This window comes from Syzygium oleosum, unplaced genomic scaffold (assembly GCF_021117445.2).
Source record: "Syzygium oleosum isolate NSW1041296 unplaced genomic scaffold, Sole_v2.1 Sole_v2.06, whole genome shotgun sequence".
Taxonomy (NCBI): domain Eukaryota; kingdom Viridiplantae; phylum Streptophyta; class Magnoliopsida; order Myrtales; family Myrtaceae; genus Syzygium; species Syzygium oleosum.
Genome location: NW_026607490.1, coordinates 7966691 through 7981957, shown reverse-complemented (window position 1 = coordinate 7981957; position 15267 = coordinate 7966691). Strand labels below are relative to the sequence as shown.

The 15267-nt window shown below is 43.9% G+C and overlaps 4 protein-coding genes and 1 pseudogene across 9 annotated transcripts; 1 reads left to right on the top strand and 4 right to left on the bottom strand.

Annotated features, from left to right (window-relative positions):
• The first annotated feature begins 61 nt into the window (after positions 1–61).
• LOC115685926 (uncharacterized) lies at positions 62–2365 on the top strand. The gene is given in 5 exon segments (XM_030611081.2): positions 62–112; positions 114–390; positions 527–615; positions 762–875; positions 2063–2365. Coding segments are annotated over 5 exon segments (741 nt in total). The 3' UTR covers positions 2273–2365.
• Positions 2366–2607: 242 nt separating this feature from the next.
• LOC115685925 (late embryogenesis abundant protein D-34-like) lies at positions 2608–4308 on the bottom strand (annotated as a pseudogene).
• A 142-nt stretch (positions 4309–4450) lies between these two features.
• LOC115685913 (probable RNA helicase SDE3) lies at positions 4451–8972 on the bottom strand. Of its 6 annotated transcripts, none has more exons than XM_056312203.1 (6): positions 8610–8972; positions 8342–8523; positions 7164–7921; positions 6905–7075; positions 5025–6479; positions 4451–4889 (listed from the first exon to the last, which is right to left on the bottom strand). In XM_056312203.1, the coding sequence occupies exons 2-6, from the start codon at positions 8517–8519 to the stop codon at positions 4755–4757; spliced, it is 2697 nt and encodes an 898-aa protein (XP_056168178.1). In that variant the 5' UTR covers positions 8520–8523; positions 8610–8972; the 3' UTR covers positions 4451–4754. The 6 variants fall into 6 exon arrangements, with proteins under 6 accessions (XP_056168178.1, XP_056168179.1, XP_056168180.1 ...); XM_056312204.1 differs by having other exon boundaries at positions 7164–7909; XM_056312205.1 differs by having other exon boundaries at positions 8342–8463.
• A 1619-nt stretch (positions 8973–10591) lies between these two features.
• On the bottom strand, positions 10592–11585 carry LOC115685930 (putative defensin-like protein 184). Its single transcript, XM_030611086.2, has 2 exons — positions 11310–11585; positions 10592–10810 (listed from the first exon to the last, which is right to left on the bottom strand). Exons 1-2 carry the CDS (start codon positions 11458–11460, stop codon positions 10638–10640), a joined length of 324 nt encoding a protein of 107 aa, XP_030466946.2. The 5' UTR covers positions 11461–11585; the 3' UTR covers positions 10592–10637.
• Positions 11586–12886: 1301 nt separating this feature from the next.
• Positions 12887–15201, bottom strand: LOC115685954 (uncharacterized). The gene is made up of 2 exons (XM_056312219.1): positions 14789–15201; positions 12887–14056 (listed from the first exon to the last, which is right to left on the bottom strand). Exons 1-2 carry the CDS (start codon positions 15127–15129, stop codon positions 13402–13404), a joined length of 996 nt encoding a protein of 331 aa, XP_056168194.1. The 5' UTR covers positions 15130–15201; the 3' UTR covers positions 12887–13401.
• Between the last annotated feature and the right edge of the window lie 66 nt (positions 15202–15267).

Genomic DNA, 15267 nt, shown 5'->3' with positions numbered 1-15267 from the left:
TTACGAAAATCGAGTGGATTTAGCCATAAAGGTGTGAAAATAGCGCCATCCTTAAAAACTGATGGCGCCCACCGATCGGCTAGGCTCGGCTCGGCTCTCCGAAACTCCGTCTTCTTCCTCGCGCCGCGCTCGCCGCTCTCAATCTAAAACCCTCGGGCCCTTCTCCCCAGCGGCCGCGAGAGAGAAAGAGAGAGAGAGGGAGAGAGATGGAGCCGCCGAGGCAGCTGCCGGAGCAGGCGGCGCCGGTCTTCAGGGAAGGCGTGACGCTGACGCTCGCCCGGTGGTCGGCCCTCCAGATGGCGGTGGACAACGAGTGGGGCGGCCGCGGCTCCCGGCAGAGGGCCGACGAGCTCGCCCACGACATCTTCGCCTGGTACACCCAGTCCAAAGGTACACACGTGGGGCTTCCCGTTTTCGGTGAGCGCTGAGCTCGAGTGCTTGCTTGCTGGGATCGTTGTTCTTCGTGGTGAATCGGGGGGGGATAGCTTTTAATCTTTGCTTCTGTTCCCTTTTTGAATCCGATCAGAGCCGCTTTACATCGACGATTTGGAGGATCTCCTGTACGAGGCCATGATTTCTCTGAACACCGTGGCCGAAGACGGCAGCGTCGAGGAGGTACGCGCCTTTCCTCCTTCTCCCCCCGCCCGATCGGCTGCGGGGTGCGTCGGCCGGTCGGTCGGCCGGTGCGGTTTGGTCGCGCGGCGGGGCGGACCTCGCGTCCGATGTTGGTTTGGCTGATGGAACACGGTTGTGCGCTGCAGGTGGCTGAGAAATTGATGATCTTGCACGAGGAATGCCTGGAAGGGAACTTTGCAGCTGTTGAGAAACTGAGGGAGGCTTCTTTGAAGAGAGTCGCGCCTGCGCATGTCAAGCAGGTAATTCTTTTGTGAAGCTTTGCCTGGGTACCCTAGGCTCTTTGTTGGTTTTCTCGTTTTGAGGTGATCGGCGATTGCTTGATGATGGGGGGTATTGCATTGGTTGGAAAATGGTTGAAGAAACTGGGTTATCGATGTCGATAGTACCTCCGAAGAGGAAGTGATTAGACTGTGTTATTCTCAATTGTAAAGTGCCTCGGCGGCGGAGCGAAGTAATGTAGCTCATGCCTTAAATTCAGCGAGGCACGTATATATTCACAAACTCTTTGGGACAAAGAATTAAGAAAACAGCTTCATGTGGTCGGACCGGGAAGAGGATGAACTAAATAAGATGAATATTTTGTGATATTGTTTGCTCTCTCTTATGCATCTTTTGCAAGGAGATTGCGTATAGCTTCGTACTTCATGCTTGTTCTGAGCCGAACTTTTTCCATTCACTTCATGCTTGCTCTCTCTATAGCTGTGGTCGACATTGAATGTTTGCCGAGTGTGCTAACATGCACTTGTTGAGCCATGTACAATCCTGTCTTGGTCGAGACTTGAGACGTCCTAGATGGAACTTGATTTGGTTTCTGCTTGCTTGTCTTTAATTTTCTAGTTGGGAGCATATTAAAGGAGAGAGTGAGGAGGAGCTGCAGTAGGGCCGTTTATGTATTATTGTGATGCTAAGATTCTATGGGGTGGCGTCCCCTACATTTCGGTTTTTCCCCCCTTCTCTATTGTTGATGCTAGGATTCCGTTTTCTTTGTTTTGAGATCTTGACTAGGGAAATGTCTTCTTGTATCACCATTCCATACACTTTGGTCTTTTTAGCATGATATGTAATTTGGGGTATCTTCAAGTTGAAGTGCTCGTTGAAGGTTTGGCATTTGAAGACTATGTAACCGATATTCTCATTCATAATGAGGGTTGCCGATGCTTCTCTCAGGGCTATACACGAAACTTGTCGTATCATGTGCAGGTTATTCCCTAGGAATGCACTCAACCAGGGGATGTCTTATTACATTCTAGGAAACATTATCTGCATGATCACACTGTGAATTGTATATGATTCTCTGTGAAGTGCATCTTCATATTGACGGAGACATTTATCTCGCATTGGAGACCACTGTATATGTCGAACCTGCCAGAGTTGTATATGATTCTCTGTCACAAATCCTCCTTGACGCGACTTCATGTCTACATAGGTTGTTGAAGGAGAAGAAGAAGAGGAAGATGACAGCGATACCGAAGACATGGCCATGGACGATTCGCCATACATGATGGTGGACGCACCAAAATCTCAGTCGAGCCCAACTCCAGTCAACAAAGCCGGAGACGAGGGGCGGCCACCCCAGACGGTTGATGCAGATGGATGGACGGTGGTTGGTTCAAGAAAAAGTAGGGCTAAAAAGTAGCAAGGCCAAAACTTGTCTAAGGTTCTGCGAGTATGTATGGTGTAATTGTTGCTACTTCTCTTCTTACCAAGTTCAAAAATGATCCTTGAGAGTTGATATTTTCTTACCATCGTCGGAGATTCTACTGGCACAAACCGAAATTTCGTCAGAGATTCTATCGGCACAAACCGGAAATTTTGTATCTTGTTTTGATTACATAACATACGAACGAGAAGCTCTCTCCCTCTCATTCATTTTCACTGATTCGCTCTCAAAGTCTTCTCCCCCTTCTCAGTGGCAGTTCAGGGATGAAGCTAACATTTGTTGATGATACTTGATATAAGCGGTCGAGGAACAGAAGGAGAAGATGAACATTTTCCATCGATGTAATGTAACATTACAGATTCATCAATGATCCATTGATGGAACGGTGCACCACATGTTTTCGTAAAGTTAGACGACCTGTATGAAAAGCATGAGCCAGTTCTAATGCAAAAGGAAACACTCGGTACATAGTTTGCCAGTTCAGGCAGTTTCAGGGAAAAAACTAAACTGTTGTCTTCTACATTTTGGACATCCATGCCGGTAGATCTTAACTGTATATCGGATAGGAGATTCGTGAACTTATATGCCGGGGACTTTATCTTTCCCATTCCGGTTTTTGTCGGAAATGTTGAGTCGGGCCGCCGCCGCCACTGTTGCGGCAACCCCTGTGGGATGTGTGGTCAGGAATCGGTCATTCCTCATCTCAGCAGCCGTGACCCCTTCCACATCTGCACGCATCGCCGGCTTATCCAAAGGCAATTTCGATGGAGCACCCTGCATAGAACGGTCGGCATTTCGTTACCATAAGTCACTACGTTACTAGGAAAATTTGCCTCTGCCAGAATGCCAATTTCTAACCAAATGCTGAAAACTACGAGAGTAACGTCGAATCGATTACCTATAAAACATCAGCCAATTTCGTCTTCTCCTCAGCCCGGGTCGTCCTTGCATTGAGAGTCACGGCCGACTGAGCGGCAGCTGCGACCCCCCGGGAGCAATGGTTGTGCGGCCCGTCGCTCTCACTTCTGCAGCTTGTATAGTGGCTGCATCACTCCGCTCCACAGGCTTGTCTTCGACTGTCAGAACGGCGGCTTCCAGGGCTTCTCCAATCGTGATTGGACCACCGCTGGTGCCGACACCGTCGCCAGTCGGTTTGTTTTTGTTTTCAGGCACAAGGGGCCCAGAAACCAGGGGAGCCCGCTGCGAGTATTGACCTAGGACCTGCGTTAGGCAGCCGCAACAAACGAATGAACGACGGGTCATAAAACCGTAAGGCACTTCGATTATTCAGCAAAGCTTCCTAGATGATCTCAATCGCGTCAATGACAATCCTGACATCTCACAGTTTATTTCGTGTGTTGAACTTCTATTACGAACTTGTCATACACTACAGAATCAAAACGTTTCAACGACTATGTTAGAATAAAACTACTCGGACTGTTCACTTGAAAGTTTGAAACCATACCTGTCCCCCAATGGACTCGCTGATGACGCGCCGACCCGGAAGATCCGATGCGGCGACGTTCACTCCCTGCTCCGCCACCATCTCGTTCATGCTGTTATGCCCGACCACGCCAGCATCCTCGTTCCGCGTGGCCACCGACCGCATCGCCCATGCGGCCGTGCCCTTATGGACCTGGCCGAGCGTGAGGTTCTCCACCGCCTGCATCAGGGCGGCGTCCTTCGGTGCCACCGGCTTGTCTGCAAGCTCGCCCTCGACGGAGGCGAACACGTCGCTGTATTTGACCGGCTCTTGTTGCCGTTGAGCGCAGCCGTTGAGCCCTCCTGCGCGGCTGTTCTTGGCTCATTTCGGAGGTGGGTAGTCGCTGATCAGAGGACTCGAGGGGGACTAGGATAATTTATCAGGAGTTTGATTCGTTTTTCTATTATCTTTTGGGGACTCGGCGAGGCTTTGAGGTGGACTTAAAGGACGGCATGCAAACATGCAACAGGAGGCGTTCGGAAGAGAAACGGTGACATGCAACAATCACGTATGCAAGAGCTGACGATTACCAAAAAGAACACAATCTTTTCATCGTGTCATGACATTTCCCATGAAAGTTTGCTAACCTTAACTGTGTCGAATAATGCAATCACATGTGCAGAAATTCTAGGAGTCGGATCAGAAATAACAACAGCATCAGAGGACAGGCATGACCTTCAACCGCTAAGTGCGGAAACTAGATCGAATTGAAATTACTGGAAGTCGACATTGTTGAACTTATCAACCTCATATGGAAGCATGGTCTGGGGCCAAATTGGTAGTAACAACGCAAAAGATGAACTTGTTTAACCAATCAGAAGTATATGGAAAGATATATTTAACAGGGTACAAGCAAAATGCAGAACAATCAGCTCCAGACATCTCAAAAGTTCAGCTTCATCAGTTGATATGAGTAGCCTCCAGGAATTACCCAAGAGATCTCTACTGGTCCTGAAATATGAGAGTTATTCAACATTAGTCTTTAGGTTTCTCTCCAATGAAAGACTCATCGTCGTCGTCATCGTCGTCATCCGCTCCTTCGGGGAGAGGACAGCCTTGGTAGGAATTATTGTCAACGCAATACTGCAAAAGCTTTTCCCAATGAGGGTCCTGGATAAAGCAAAGAATCATGGTCAGTCACGAACATTGCACGATGTCCACCCTTGTTGCGGTAATTAGTTGTCAGTACAAGCAATACACAATGCATAACCTTCAAACATCTCGAAATGGGTCGGGTGCAGTTACCTTGCTAACAATGTGAGGGTTCCCGATGATGACAAGCAGAGACCGAGCGCGGGTTACTGCAACATTGAATCTCCTTGGGTTGCTCAAGAATCCGAGACAATGAGCTCTGTCAAACTCAGTATGCTTCAATGTCGATCGGACGGTGGAAACTATGATGACCTCTCTCTCTTGACCCTGAAACTGTTCAACACTCCCCACCTTGACACCCGACATATCATATGTTTCGAGCACCTTTTTTATTTTCACCACTTGCTGCTGATATGGTGTTATTACCCCAATGTCGGCTTCGCTCATACTCGAACTGTCTGTCAACTTTTGGATGAAGTCGACGACTTTACTTGCTTCGATTCGATTGAACCATGATGGGTTATTACCCTCTCTCTCATCACAGCCTTGTATGCCAACAAACAGAACGGGGAACTCCTTGTTTGGAAGCAGATCGGAAGACGGGATCACAGAAGAGGAGTTGTCCTTACATGCTAATAATTGCCCTTCATAGAAGAGCTTTGATGGAAGATCTAAAATGGCAGGGTGGCTCCGGTAGTTTCTCACCAGTTTTGTCACAAATCCTATGTCCTCATTCAGGTAGAATTCGTGTTCAAAGAGCCTCTCTACGAAAGATTTTCCCAGTCCTCGAGCCTCGGCATCTTTGGAATGTATAACGGGGCCTAGTTGCTTCGGGTCTCCAGCAAGTACAACCACCGTTTCCTTCCGACAAAGGTTGGCAACGGGAACCATGCATTCAGGCTCTGAAGCTTGCCCGGCCTCATCCAGAAAAATATGGGAAAAGTGATAAGATTCTACGCCTTCTGTGTGAAGAAGGGATGAGCTCGTATAAGTAGATATGATGATCCTATAGCGCATTAAAGCCTCGAGAGGAGGACATCTGAAGACAGACTCCACAAAATAGCAATAGCGGATATGATCTGCCTGAAGATCGTGATAAGGACGACTGGTAGCATTCAGCCTGAAGATCTCACTCTCTTTGACTTGGGCAACCTCATTTGTGATTAGTTTTTCCAGTATGTGATCTGCAGCGCTGTTGGAAGCAGCACAAATAAGAACCCTTGAACTTCTCCGCGTTTTGTATACCTGCAAAATCGCTTCGACCAAGGTCATTGTTTTACCGGTTCCTGGAGGCCCGAAAATCACATAGGGAGGAGCACCTTTGCAACCAAGAATCATCTGAATGCAACGCATTTGCTCCTCGTTCAAATTAGAAGTAAAAGGCACAAAGGGTGCCTCTTCGATCGACCTTCTGCCAGTTGAAACTGTTGGAAACAGAATTTCATTGCCTAAACGCTCCGCAGCTTCGATGGCTTGATACAACCGCCTCATGTTTACCCGATTACAAGCGAATTGAACACTGTAAGAGTTTTTGTTAAGATGACGATCATGAAATTCATCCGCAAATCTTAAAAGCACTTCATCAGCTTGGACGCGTTGAATGTGGCCCTGAACAGTGCTCCATCAATCAGTAATTTTCAATGAACAAGCAAGTCACTGGACACCGAGGTATCCGTCAAGGAGAGTAATATCAACTAAAAACATAGCAATAAAAGGACAAGAGCATCGACTATCTCGGGAACTTGTAAAATTAACAGCTAATTAGGTTTTATACTTTGACAGCTTTTAAAGAAAAACCTTCAAGGAGATAAAAGAAGATAAGAGTATCTATTTTCTCTTTCCTGAGCAGGGGAAAAATTCAGAGCTCCCACACAGGGTAATTATTTGTGATCACACCTCTACTTTCTCTTATCCCTTGTGAGGTGAACTTTCATCCTCCGGCAAAAGTACACAGTATGCATTATAAATGAAAAATGCAAAAAATTTTAATGCATAGATGGTTTGAAAGATACTATACAAGATGATCAACGAACCTTATAGGGAATAGTATTAGGCGCGACTTCATAAGCAAGCTTCACCAAGACAACATCACCTTGTAAAAGTGAAGGCCTCTTCTCAGCAAGCCCAGGAACCACCAAAGATAGAAGACGAGCGCCCTTCCTTGTCATTTGGACACACTCCATGTTATGGCGCCTCATTTCTTTCTGAGATGAAAAAAATAGGAGTGCTATCATGATTTAGATCGCGAGAATAAAGAATACTTGTTCAACGCTTCTTAAGTATCATTGTTACCTCTGAGTATAGCTCTTCAATGATAACCAATGCATTGAAGTAAGCTGAGTAGTTCTCAGTTGTCAAACCTTCATCAAGAACATCGGGGACCTGGTTATTCATATATAACTCCCTGAACTTCTTCGGGATGGGGTACTCCGGAAGCACACGAGACCTAGATCTTTGGGTTTTTTCCCTGGCAGGACGCGATGGAACCGCAAACTCACAGTTTTCCATGTTGAACTGTTTCCTTCTCGGAACTCTTGAGTATGACCTGTTTGGAGCCAGAGACTGAGAGATCTTATCCTCAGCCAATAGAAAGACTACGCGTTCAATCCTAGCATCCTCCACGTCAAAATGGACGATGGCTTGCTGCAAGCCCATATCTTTCGGCTTGCAGGATAACCAAATTGTTAGAGTCTGATGTGGCTGCAAAACTCTATCCTCCAATTCAGAACTTTGACGAAACGCTCGAACATATGTGTCGTCTGAATTGAGAGACGGCGGTTCCACGAGAGACAACGTAAACGAGTCTGTAGGATTCGACGAGAAAATCCTGATCCCCCAGAGTTCCACCTCGTCACTACTGGTATTCTCCATGGTAATCGGACACTTGGAAGTTTCTCCTACGAGAACATGTTGAGGCTTCTCATCAATTAAAGGAAATGGAACTGATATAAGTACCGGTCCCTCTTCATCTGGCTCATAATCACTTGCACACTGGTAATTCTCTCTGATAGTTCCCATCGACGACCAAACTTTTGACCCTGCAGGAGATCCTGATCACATGCCAAGAATGGTAAGCGAGCATTTTACGAAGCAAGGCAGTTCCAGCTACCCGGTTTTGTCCATTCAAAATTAAATTTTATATATAACCCCGGACAGATATAATGATTAAACAGGTATGCCCACGATTTCGAGCTTCAGAAACTACTATTATGACAGATAGAAACATATCCAATGTGATCAGTTCATAAATGCAGATGCTAATGAATACAGAAACACAACTAATTGACGATAACTAAGCGTTTACTTAATGAGCAAGATCAACTAAATGAATCTTTTATGCCAGCACGCATGCGCCTTATCTAGTGCCATGTTCACGCTGCACAGTACCAAACCATAATTTGAACACCAAAATGAAAACCATTTGGATTAGACCTTCAGAGCATTCGAATGGGGGTTATGTATTTACTAACCAAGTGCTCTTTTGACCCAAAGAAAGCCCAGAATCACTGTAAGTCCACGCTCCAACAAGGACCCTTTAAACCCATCAAAGTTATAATCTGTTCCCCACGAGGCACAGATTTGCCTCCAGCTACTATGTTGTTCAGTATGATCAAAAGGCAAAGTACAAACAATCAACCAGAACTGCATGTTACTACGTTGAAAGGCAAATTAAACCTACGAAATCCGTATCAAAAACCAAACTTTGATGGACATAACAAGAAAATAACGAAAACCCACCTTTGATCAGACAAAGAGAAGGCGTCAGGATGGGACTTTTTCAGAGTAATTGTCGAGACGAAGACAATGAAGCCGGATTGAACGCTAAAAATCAGATCTTTTTAACGAAAATACACAGGCACGAACTTCTTGGAGAAGGCAGAAACAGTGAAAGCAAGTCAAATGACGGTCAATGGTCGTCGATAATTCTCTCTCTTCTCTCTTTACTCTCTCGCTGTATGATGATGATGATGATGAAGCGCTCAAAATGGTTCATTGACTTTGGTCATCAACTGGACGAAGCCTACCGAGTGCAGGAGGAGGGAATTTGTAAGGGCCAGGTGAATGAATCGTTTCATGCTTCTTTCATTTGACAGAACCAGAAAAAAAGGTTGTTTCCGCTAAGGAAAACCAAGACTCCTCTGATGGGCTGAGTTCGGACAGTGTCCAGCTCTTGCCACGTCAGCTCCGGGGGGGCCCATCGCAACGCGTGGCAGGACATGATTTGATTTGATGGTCGAATGCAAAGACATATTATATACTTTAATATATCTCTGAACCGTCTAATCTAATCTATCTTTTAGGATGAATCTAAAGAAAGCATTTTATTTTGCACATTCATGACCAATTACAGTAATTTGTAATTGGGTAAGTCTTGCTTAGATAGTATCATAATAAAGACTTTATGAATAAGGAAATGAAATCCTGATTCCTCCACCTTCCTAAGTTGCCCTCCTCCTCAAGGAAAACTATCTACACACTGCTTTACTCTACCCCTTTTGACAGTTTAGTTCTCACTTTATATTCGTTTGTTCTTTCCTCCCTCCATTTTCCCTCCAAAATCTTAATTATATTCTCTATGAAAAGAATTATCACGTTAATTTGCTCATTTTAATGCATAACGATTGGTAAATAACCCATATATTTATTAGATTATTAGGATAAGTACACTAAAAGTCTTAAAACTTGTCACGAAAGTGCAATTGCGTCCTAAAACTTTCAAAAAGTGCAATTAAGTTCTAAAACTTATTAAATTGGTACAATCAAGTCCTTTTATTAACTTCGTTCAACTTGGCTAATTAAAAATGCTGACATGATTTTTTTTATCTTTTTTTCTCTCTTACGTGACAATTACGTGGCTAAAACATGAAATGTAAGATTAAAACTATGTTGTTTTGATCAAACTAACTTTTCAATAAAATTATATTAAAAAATAATCAGAATTTATAAAAAAAAAAATACAAAAAAGGAGGAAGAAACCGGTGACCCCTGCCAACCATTCCCCCACCGGCACGATGGTGGGGCGGTGGCGGCAGCAGTGATGGCTACGCCTGCTTCTTCCTCTCTCTTTTTTTTTTTAATTTTTTTCTTACTTTTAATATAATTTGAAGAAAATTTGTATTAAAAAATCAAATTTTGACCAAAATGACGTCGTTTTGGCCACGTAGGAGAAAGAAAAAAACAAAAAAAAATGTCACGTCAGCATTTTCCGTTAGCCAAATTAGACAAAGTTAATGGAATGACTTGATTACACTAATTTGACAAGTTATAGGGCTTAATTGAACTTTTTGTAAGTTTTAGAATTCAATTGTACTTTCATGACAAATTTTAGGACTTCCAGTGCACTTATTCTTAAATTATTCATATTTTGTCAAATTTGTTTTCCTTATGATTACATCCGTTTTTTTTTTTTGGGTCGGAATGATTACATCCGTTTTGAGTGCCTGTCATCGACTATGTATGGATAGTGTCATTAAATAGAGAATTCAACATGCTATAGCAATTAGATTATTTCATTTCCTTATAATTGTACAGGGCTAGTGCCAATACTAGTCTCCCACTTAGTCCTTCACGAGTCATTACTTGCTTCTGACACAACTACTTGAAACTTGGAAGATATTCATCATTCCTACATTTATCCCCAAGTGGGTGAAGAAGACACAAAAACAAGATGGGTAATGAAGCATTTCAGGTCTTGAGAAGTAGAAACACACCAACCCTCTTACTTATACACAAGTGACAGTTCTGCTGTCTAATACAAATCCGAATTCAGCACTTGTAAGCACAGAAACATTGCTTCGGAACAGGAGGCGCGGTATAAAGATCGCACATGCCTCGTCCATTGAACCGGTTCCTGCAATCCTCCCAGCATCTGTCGCCGCCTTTGCAGGTCCAAACTTTGTAGCAATCTTTTGCTTCTGCTAAGAAGACCCTTTCCTCATCTGTGGGCATTAAAAAGTTCCGACCATGAGACGAATCCCATTTTATGTACGCTAGTTACACGTTACAAGAAGTGGTGCTTGTGATTTTGAGAACTTTGTCTCCGAAACAGTTGAGATCTTTCCATTGATGCTGGTGTTAATTCGAGAGCAGACTTCCTATCACTCTGCTTATGAACAGGATGGCTAGAACTCGAAAGAAAATTAGCTCTCTAATATTGGAAAAAGTCTTGATCTCATCTTCTGTTTGCTGCTAGAAGACAGTACCCTTCAATTCGACACATATGTACATGATTTTCCTGTAAAATTATACTTATGTTTTTCCCTACATTTGCAGATCTCATGCATAAAGTTACTAAGACAGCAACAATCTAAAAGCTAAAGCTGTCATCTTTCTTGCACTGGGTAATGCAGTAAGTAGACAAATGCTCAAATGTCAAGTACAAGAGGAAGCATCAAACAATCTGGCCCAAAGCTCTGGCGGAAGTAAAAAATGAGGTACCACACGAGAGGACGAGCAAGAGGAGGAAGCACAAAGTGAAGTATTTAGCCATTTCTGCTAATGCTGAGAGATGCCGAACTTTGTAGGACTTTTGAGGAGCACACCTTCTGTTGTACTTCTCAGAGGAGATTGTGCCATTATATACTGTCATTCTTGCAGTGGTAAATGCTTAAAGAGAAAGCTTTCGCTTAGTGGAGTATGACACTATGAATGGATATGGATAATCTGTGTATGTGCATTATTAGTTCTTTAACCTACAAAGTAGAATACTACACTAAAGAGGGTGATAGTGGATGATGCGATAATGGGTATTAATTAACCAGAAAAGTCTTCTAGATTTGGAGATGTTTAATGTCTCAATGAAAATGGACACAGGGCAAACCGCATCGATGCACGCATCCTCTTTAAAAATTTCACTATCGTAAGAGAATTTATCAGCCTAGTTCTATGACGAAATCATCATGACATAATTGGGATTCATAACTAACAACTTTTGCTGTGTCCAATGGATGGTTTTCGTAAACAAATTTTGAGACAGTAGCCAATTATTTCAAAAGTTTAAACTATTAGATGAAGGCGAGCTTTGCCTAAAGCGTGGAAATATATAATTTGGGAAACAAAATGGGGCCTAGAAAGATTTGAACTCAGCACCTCCTTCTATGATAATTATGTAACAGTATATGGGATCACTGTCAACTGTTCTAAAAGTTTAAGTTATTAAATAAAAACATGATTTAATATTTAAATATTCTAAGTATTTCTTTCAAATGAAATCAAGTTTTATCCTATTGAGCAATATGAATGCGTGGAAAAAAGAACCATTACTTAATGCCTGCTGATGGATCATAGCTATTAAAAGTAAGATGGCATTATTGATCCTGTTGATTATTGATGTGCAATTGGCTTTGTTCATCATAATTACTCTAACCAATATCTTCTTGGAAACAAGTTAAGTAGTAACTAGAGATGGAGACAACAGGGATCAGCTCTCATGGATCTACTCCAGAGACAACAGGGACCAGCCTTTGGTGGCTAGATTGCTAGCTCTCTTGCGAACTGCAGAGATAAGCGAGCTTTGAGAGAGAGAGAGAGAGAGAGAGAGATTTCTGATCTTTAGAATGGTCTTGAATTCATACAAGAAGAAATTCAGATGCACAGCCTGATATGCAGACTGCAAAAAGGAAGTGACGTTCCTGGTTCCATAGAGGGATTGAATCAGGGTATCTGGAGATGTACCTGACTGGAGGCTGCAAAGTGCTCGTGCAATATTTTAATTAAGATAACAAAAATTTCGGAGGGTGGTTCACATCGGCAGAAGTTGGGAAATGTCTCGTAGGCTACAAGCTACAAGCCTAAATAATACGATCCAGAGTAGATGTTCTCAATTTTTGCAACCCAAAACTGTAAAAGAAAAAGACAAACAACATGGTTCAGCATTCTGATTCAACCAAATGGCACATACTAGGGACGCCTCGACGGCTCACCGATTATAAGAGTCTTAGAACCCATTGACCTGTATAAACCACACTGAATTGGGATTCAAAGGTCTCATTGGCAGATAGGAGAAATATGCCGCATATATAAATGGCAAAATCTGCATCTCATTCATCTTCATAAACTCTATCAACTTCCACTGTGATATCAAGAGTCGGAATAAGAAGACAGAATTGAAACTACAAAGCAGAATTCAGTAACTCATTTCGCATGAGACAGAAACTACAGCACATGGGGATTCTAAAGAGTTCATAGCTGGACAGCATACATGTGTGGCAGATCAATGAAATGATAAACCAGCATCTGATACATATTATGACCCGACAAATTCCATTGACTTTCTTCAAGTGTAACATCAACGATCAGAGAGAAAGACCCAAAAAATTGAAACTACAAATCACGATCAAATTTATGGTACAAACCCCTCAACTGTCAAGCTGCAAAAGCTGTTTACTTCCGATCTAGCATTTGTACATCGTCCGCCGGATGGTGAAGCCTCTCCCAGGATCTGTCAAAGAGCAATACAGCAATACCCTGCAAAAATGGGTGGATGCTGCAGGCTTCATTCTTGCTTCGAATGTTCTACAGTCCCAATATTCTAAGCCTTAAACCTTTTGAATTCAAACCAAATCTCATAGTGGTTAAAGAGCAAGCTGTCATGCGTGTGCTTGCCAACATACTCAAGCCCTAAGCTTGTGAGCCTCTTTGTACACTCCTCACCTCCCAATCGTGAGCAGAATTTTACGTTGTGTGAAACAAATATGCGTCCTTCGTGAGGTTTCAACTTGCCCACCAATCTCTCCAGTCCAACCCATACAAGCTTATCAGGCACGTGCAGGAACACAGCACTAGCATATATCAGATCATATGTACTTCCAGAACCAAACTTGGTGAAGTCCATATCCTCGCCCCGCACAATCAAAGGGCGTTTATGCAACAGACCACGTGACGGAAGCTCGTATCTGAATGCGGCCATTAAAGAAAGCTCATCCCTCTCTAGGCAGTGAAAGTGATCAGGATCTAAGTAACTAATGAAATGCAAGCCAACTCGGAGCGTCCCACATCCAATCTCAAGAACACGTGAGCCAGGTTTAAGGTGCACAGCCTCCGCGAGAAATTCAAACACATCGCGACCCCCAGCCCAAGGCTCACCATAGTAGCTATGATGCTCTTCGACGAGAAGCTCCCCAGGACAAGGAAGGGCAGTATGGTTGCTTGCATCTGGCTCTTCGTAATGGGATATGCCCTTGAATCTGGATATTTGAAGACAATAATCATATCTTTGAAAGCACGATGATACAAATAAAAGAAGATGTATGGTAACACATATCCACCAGGTGCAAGAGATTACTTAGTGAAAAATGCATATTTACACTATAATGGGTAATAGTACGTGTGACATACCCCGTGGAGATGACAATCTACTTCAAAGTCTCAGATAAAAACTCGTCTAATCTTCCATCAAGTTTATTTCACATCAACAAGAATGGAACAATCTATAATACATCAATCTCTGTTCAAGATCCAACATCAAGGAAGAACATACAGTCAAAAGCATATTCTGGAGCCGAAGCATAAAGAAAAAGCAACCAAATGCAACTGTATATAGGCTCCCAACTTAATTCTACAAATCTCAGCGAAAGCCGGTACACAGATTCATTCATACAAAACAAAGGCTGCAAATTCAAGACACGAAATGATGGCACGACCCAAGACTACATCTGCAGCTGCAAAATAACCGCCGGGAGATACGTCAAATCCGACAAGACACTGTGCACCATTGTTTGAACTCAGCATGACATACCCGAGCAACAGAAATATCAAATTTTGATCACATTGGTCAAGACTCAAGTTACTGTAGCAACGAGATGGCAGCACGGGACACGCGAATTGCCACCCGCATTGACACGAACGATCACTCTTAGCACACCGCAACAGCATAAAGCATTTCACTTGCGCACAGCAGAGAACAACAAGCAAATTACTGGTTAAGATCTTCGAGCTGCTGAGCCCTGGTGCGAGGGTTGATCCCCTTGCGGAGCACGTTGTCCTGCATATGCAACCCGTTGGCCCGGATCTGATCCCGCACCCACTCTATATCCGCCTCCGTCGTCTTGATCCCGCCCCTAGCACCGCCGCCGCCCTCGCCGTGCCCGGGCACGGCGCCGGCGGCGGCGGAGGAGGCGGCGCCGGCGGGGGTCGAGGCGGCGGGGCAGGAGCAGGAGGAGAGGGAGAAGAAGAGGAAGAAGAGGAAGACGGCGGCGCCGAGGACGGAGAGCACGAGGACGGGGACCGTGATGACGACGCCGCCTCGCTGGGAAGCCATGGCTGCGAGCTGGATGTGGTGCTGGCTCGGGAGATTTTTCTAGGGATTTTTGTCGCTCCGTTCGTTGTTTTTTTGGGGACAATTTGGTTTCCTTATTTTCGGCGGAAAATTAGTTTCTGTCTTTTTTTTTTTCCATTT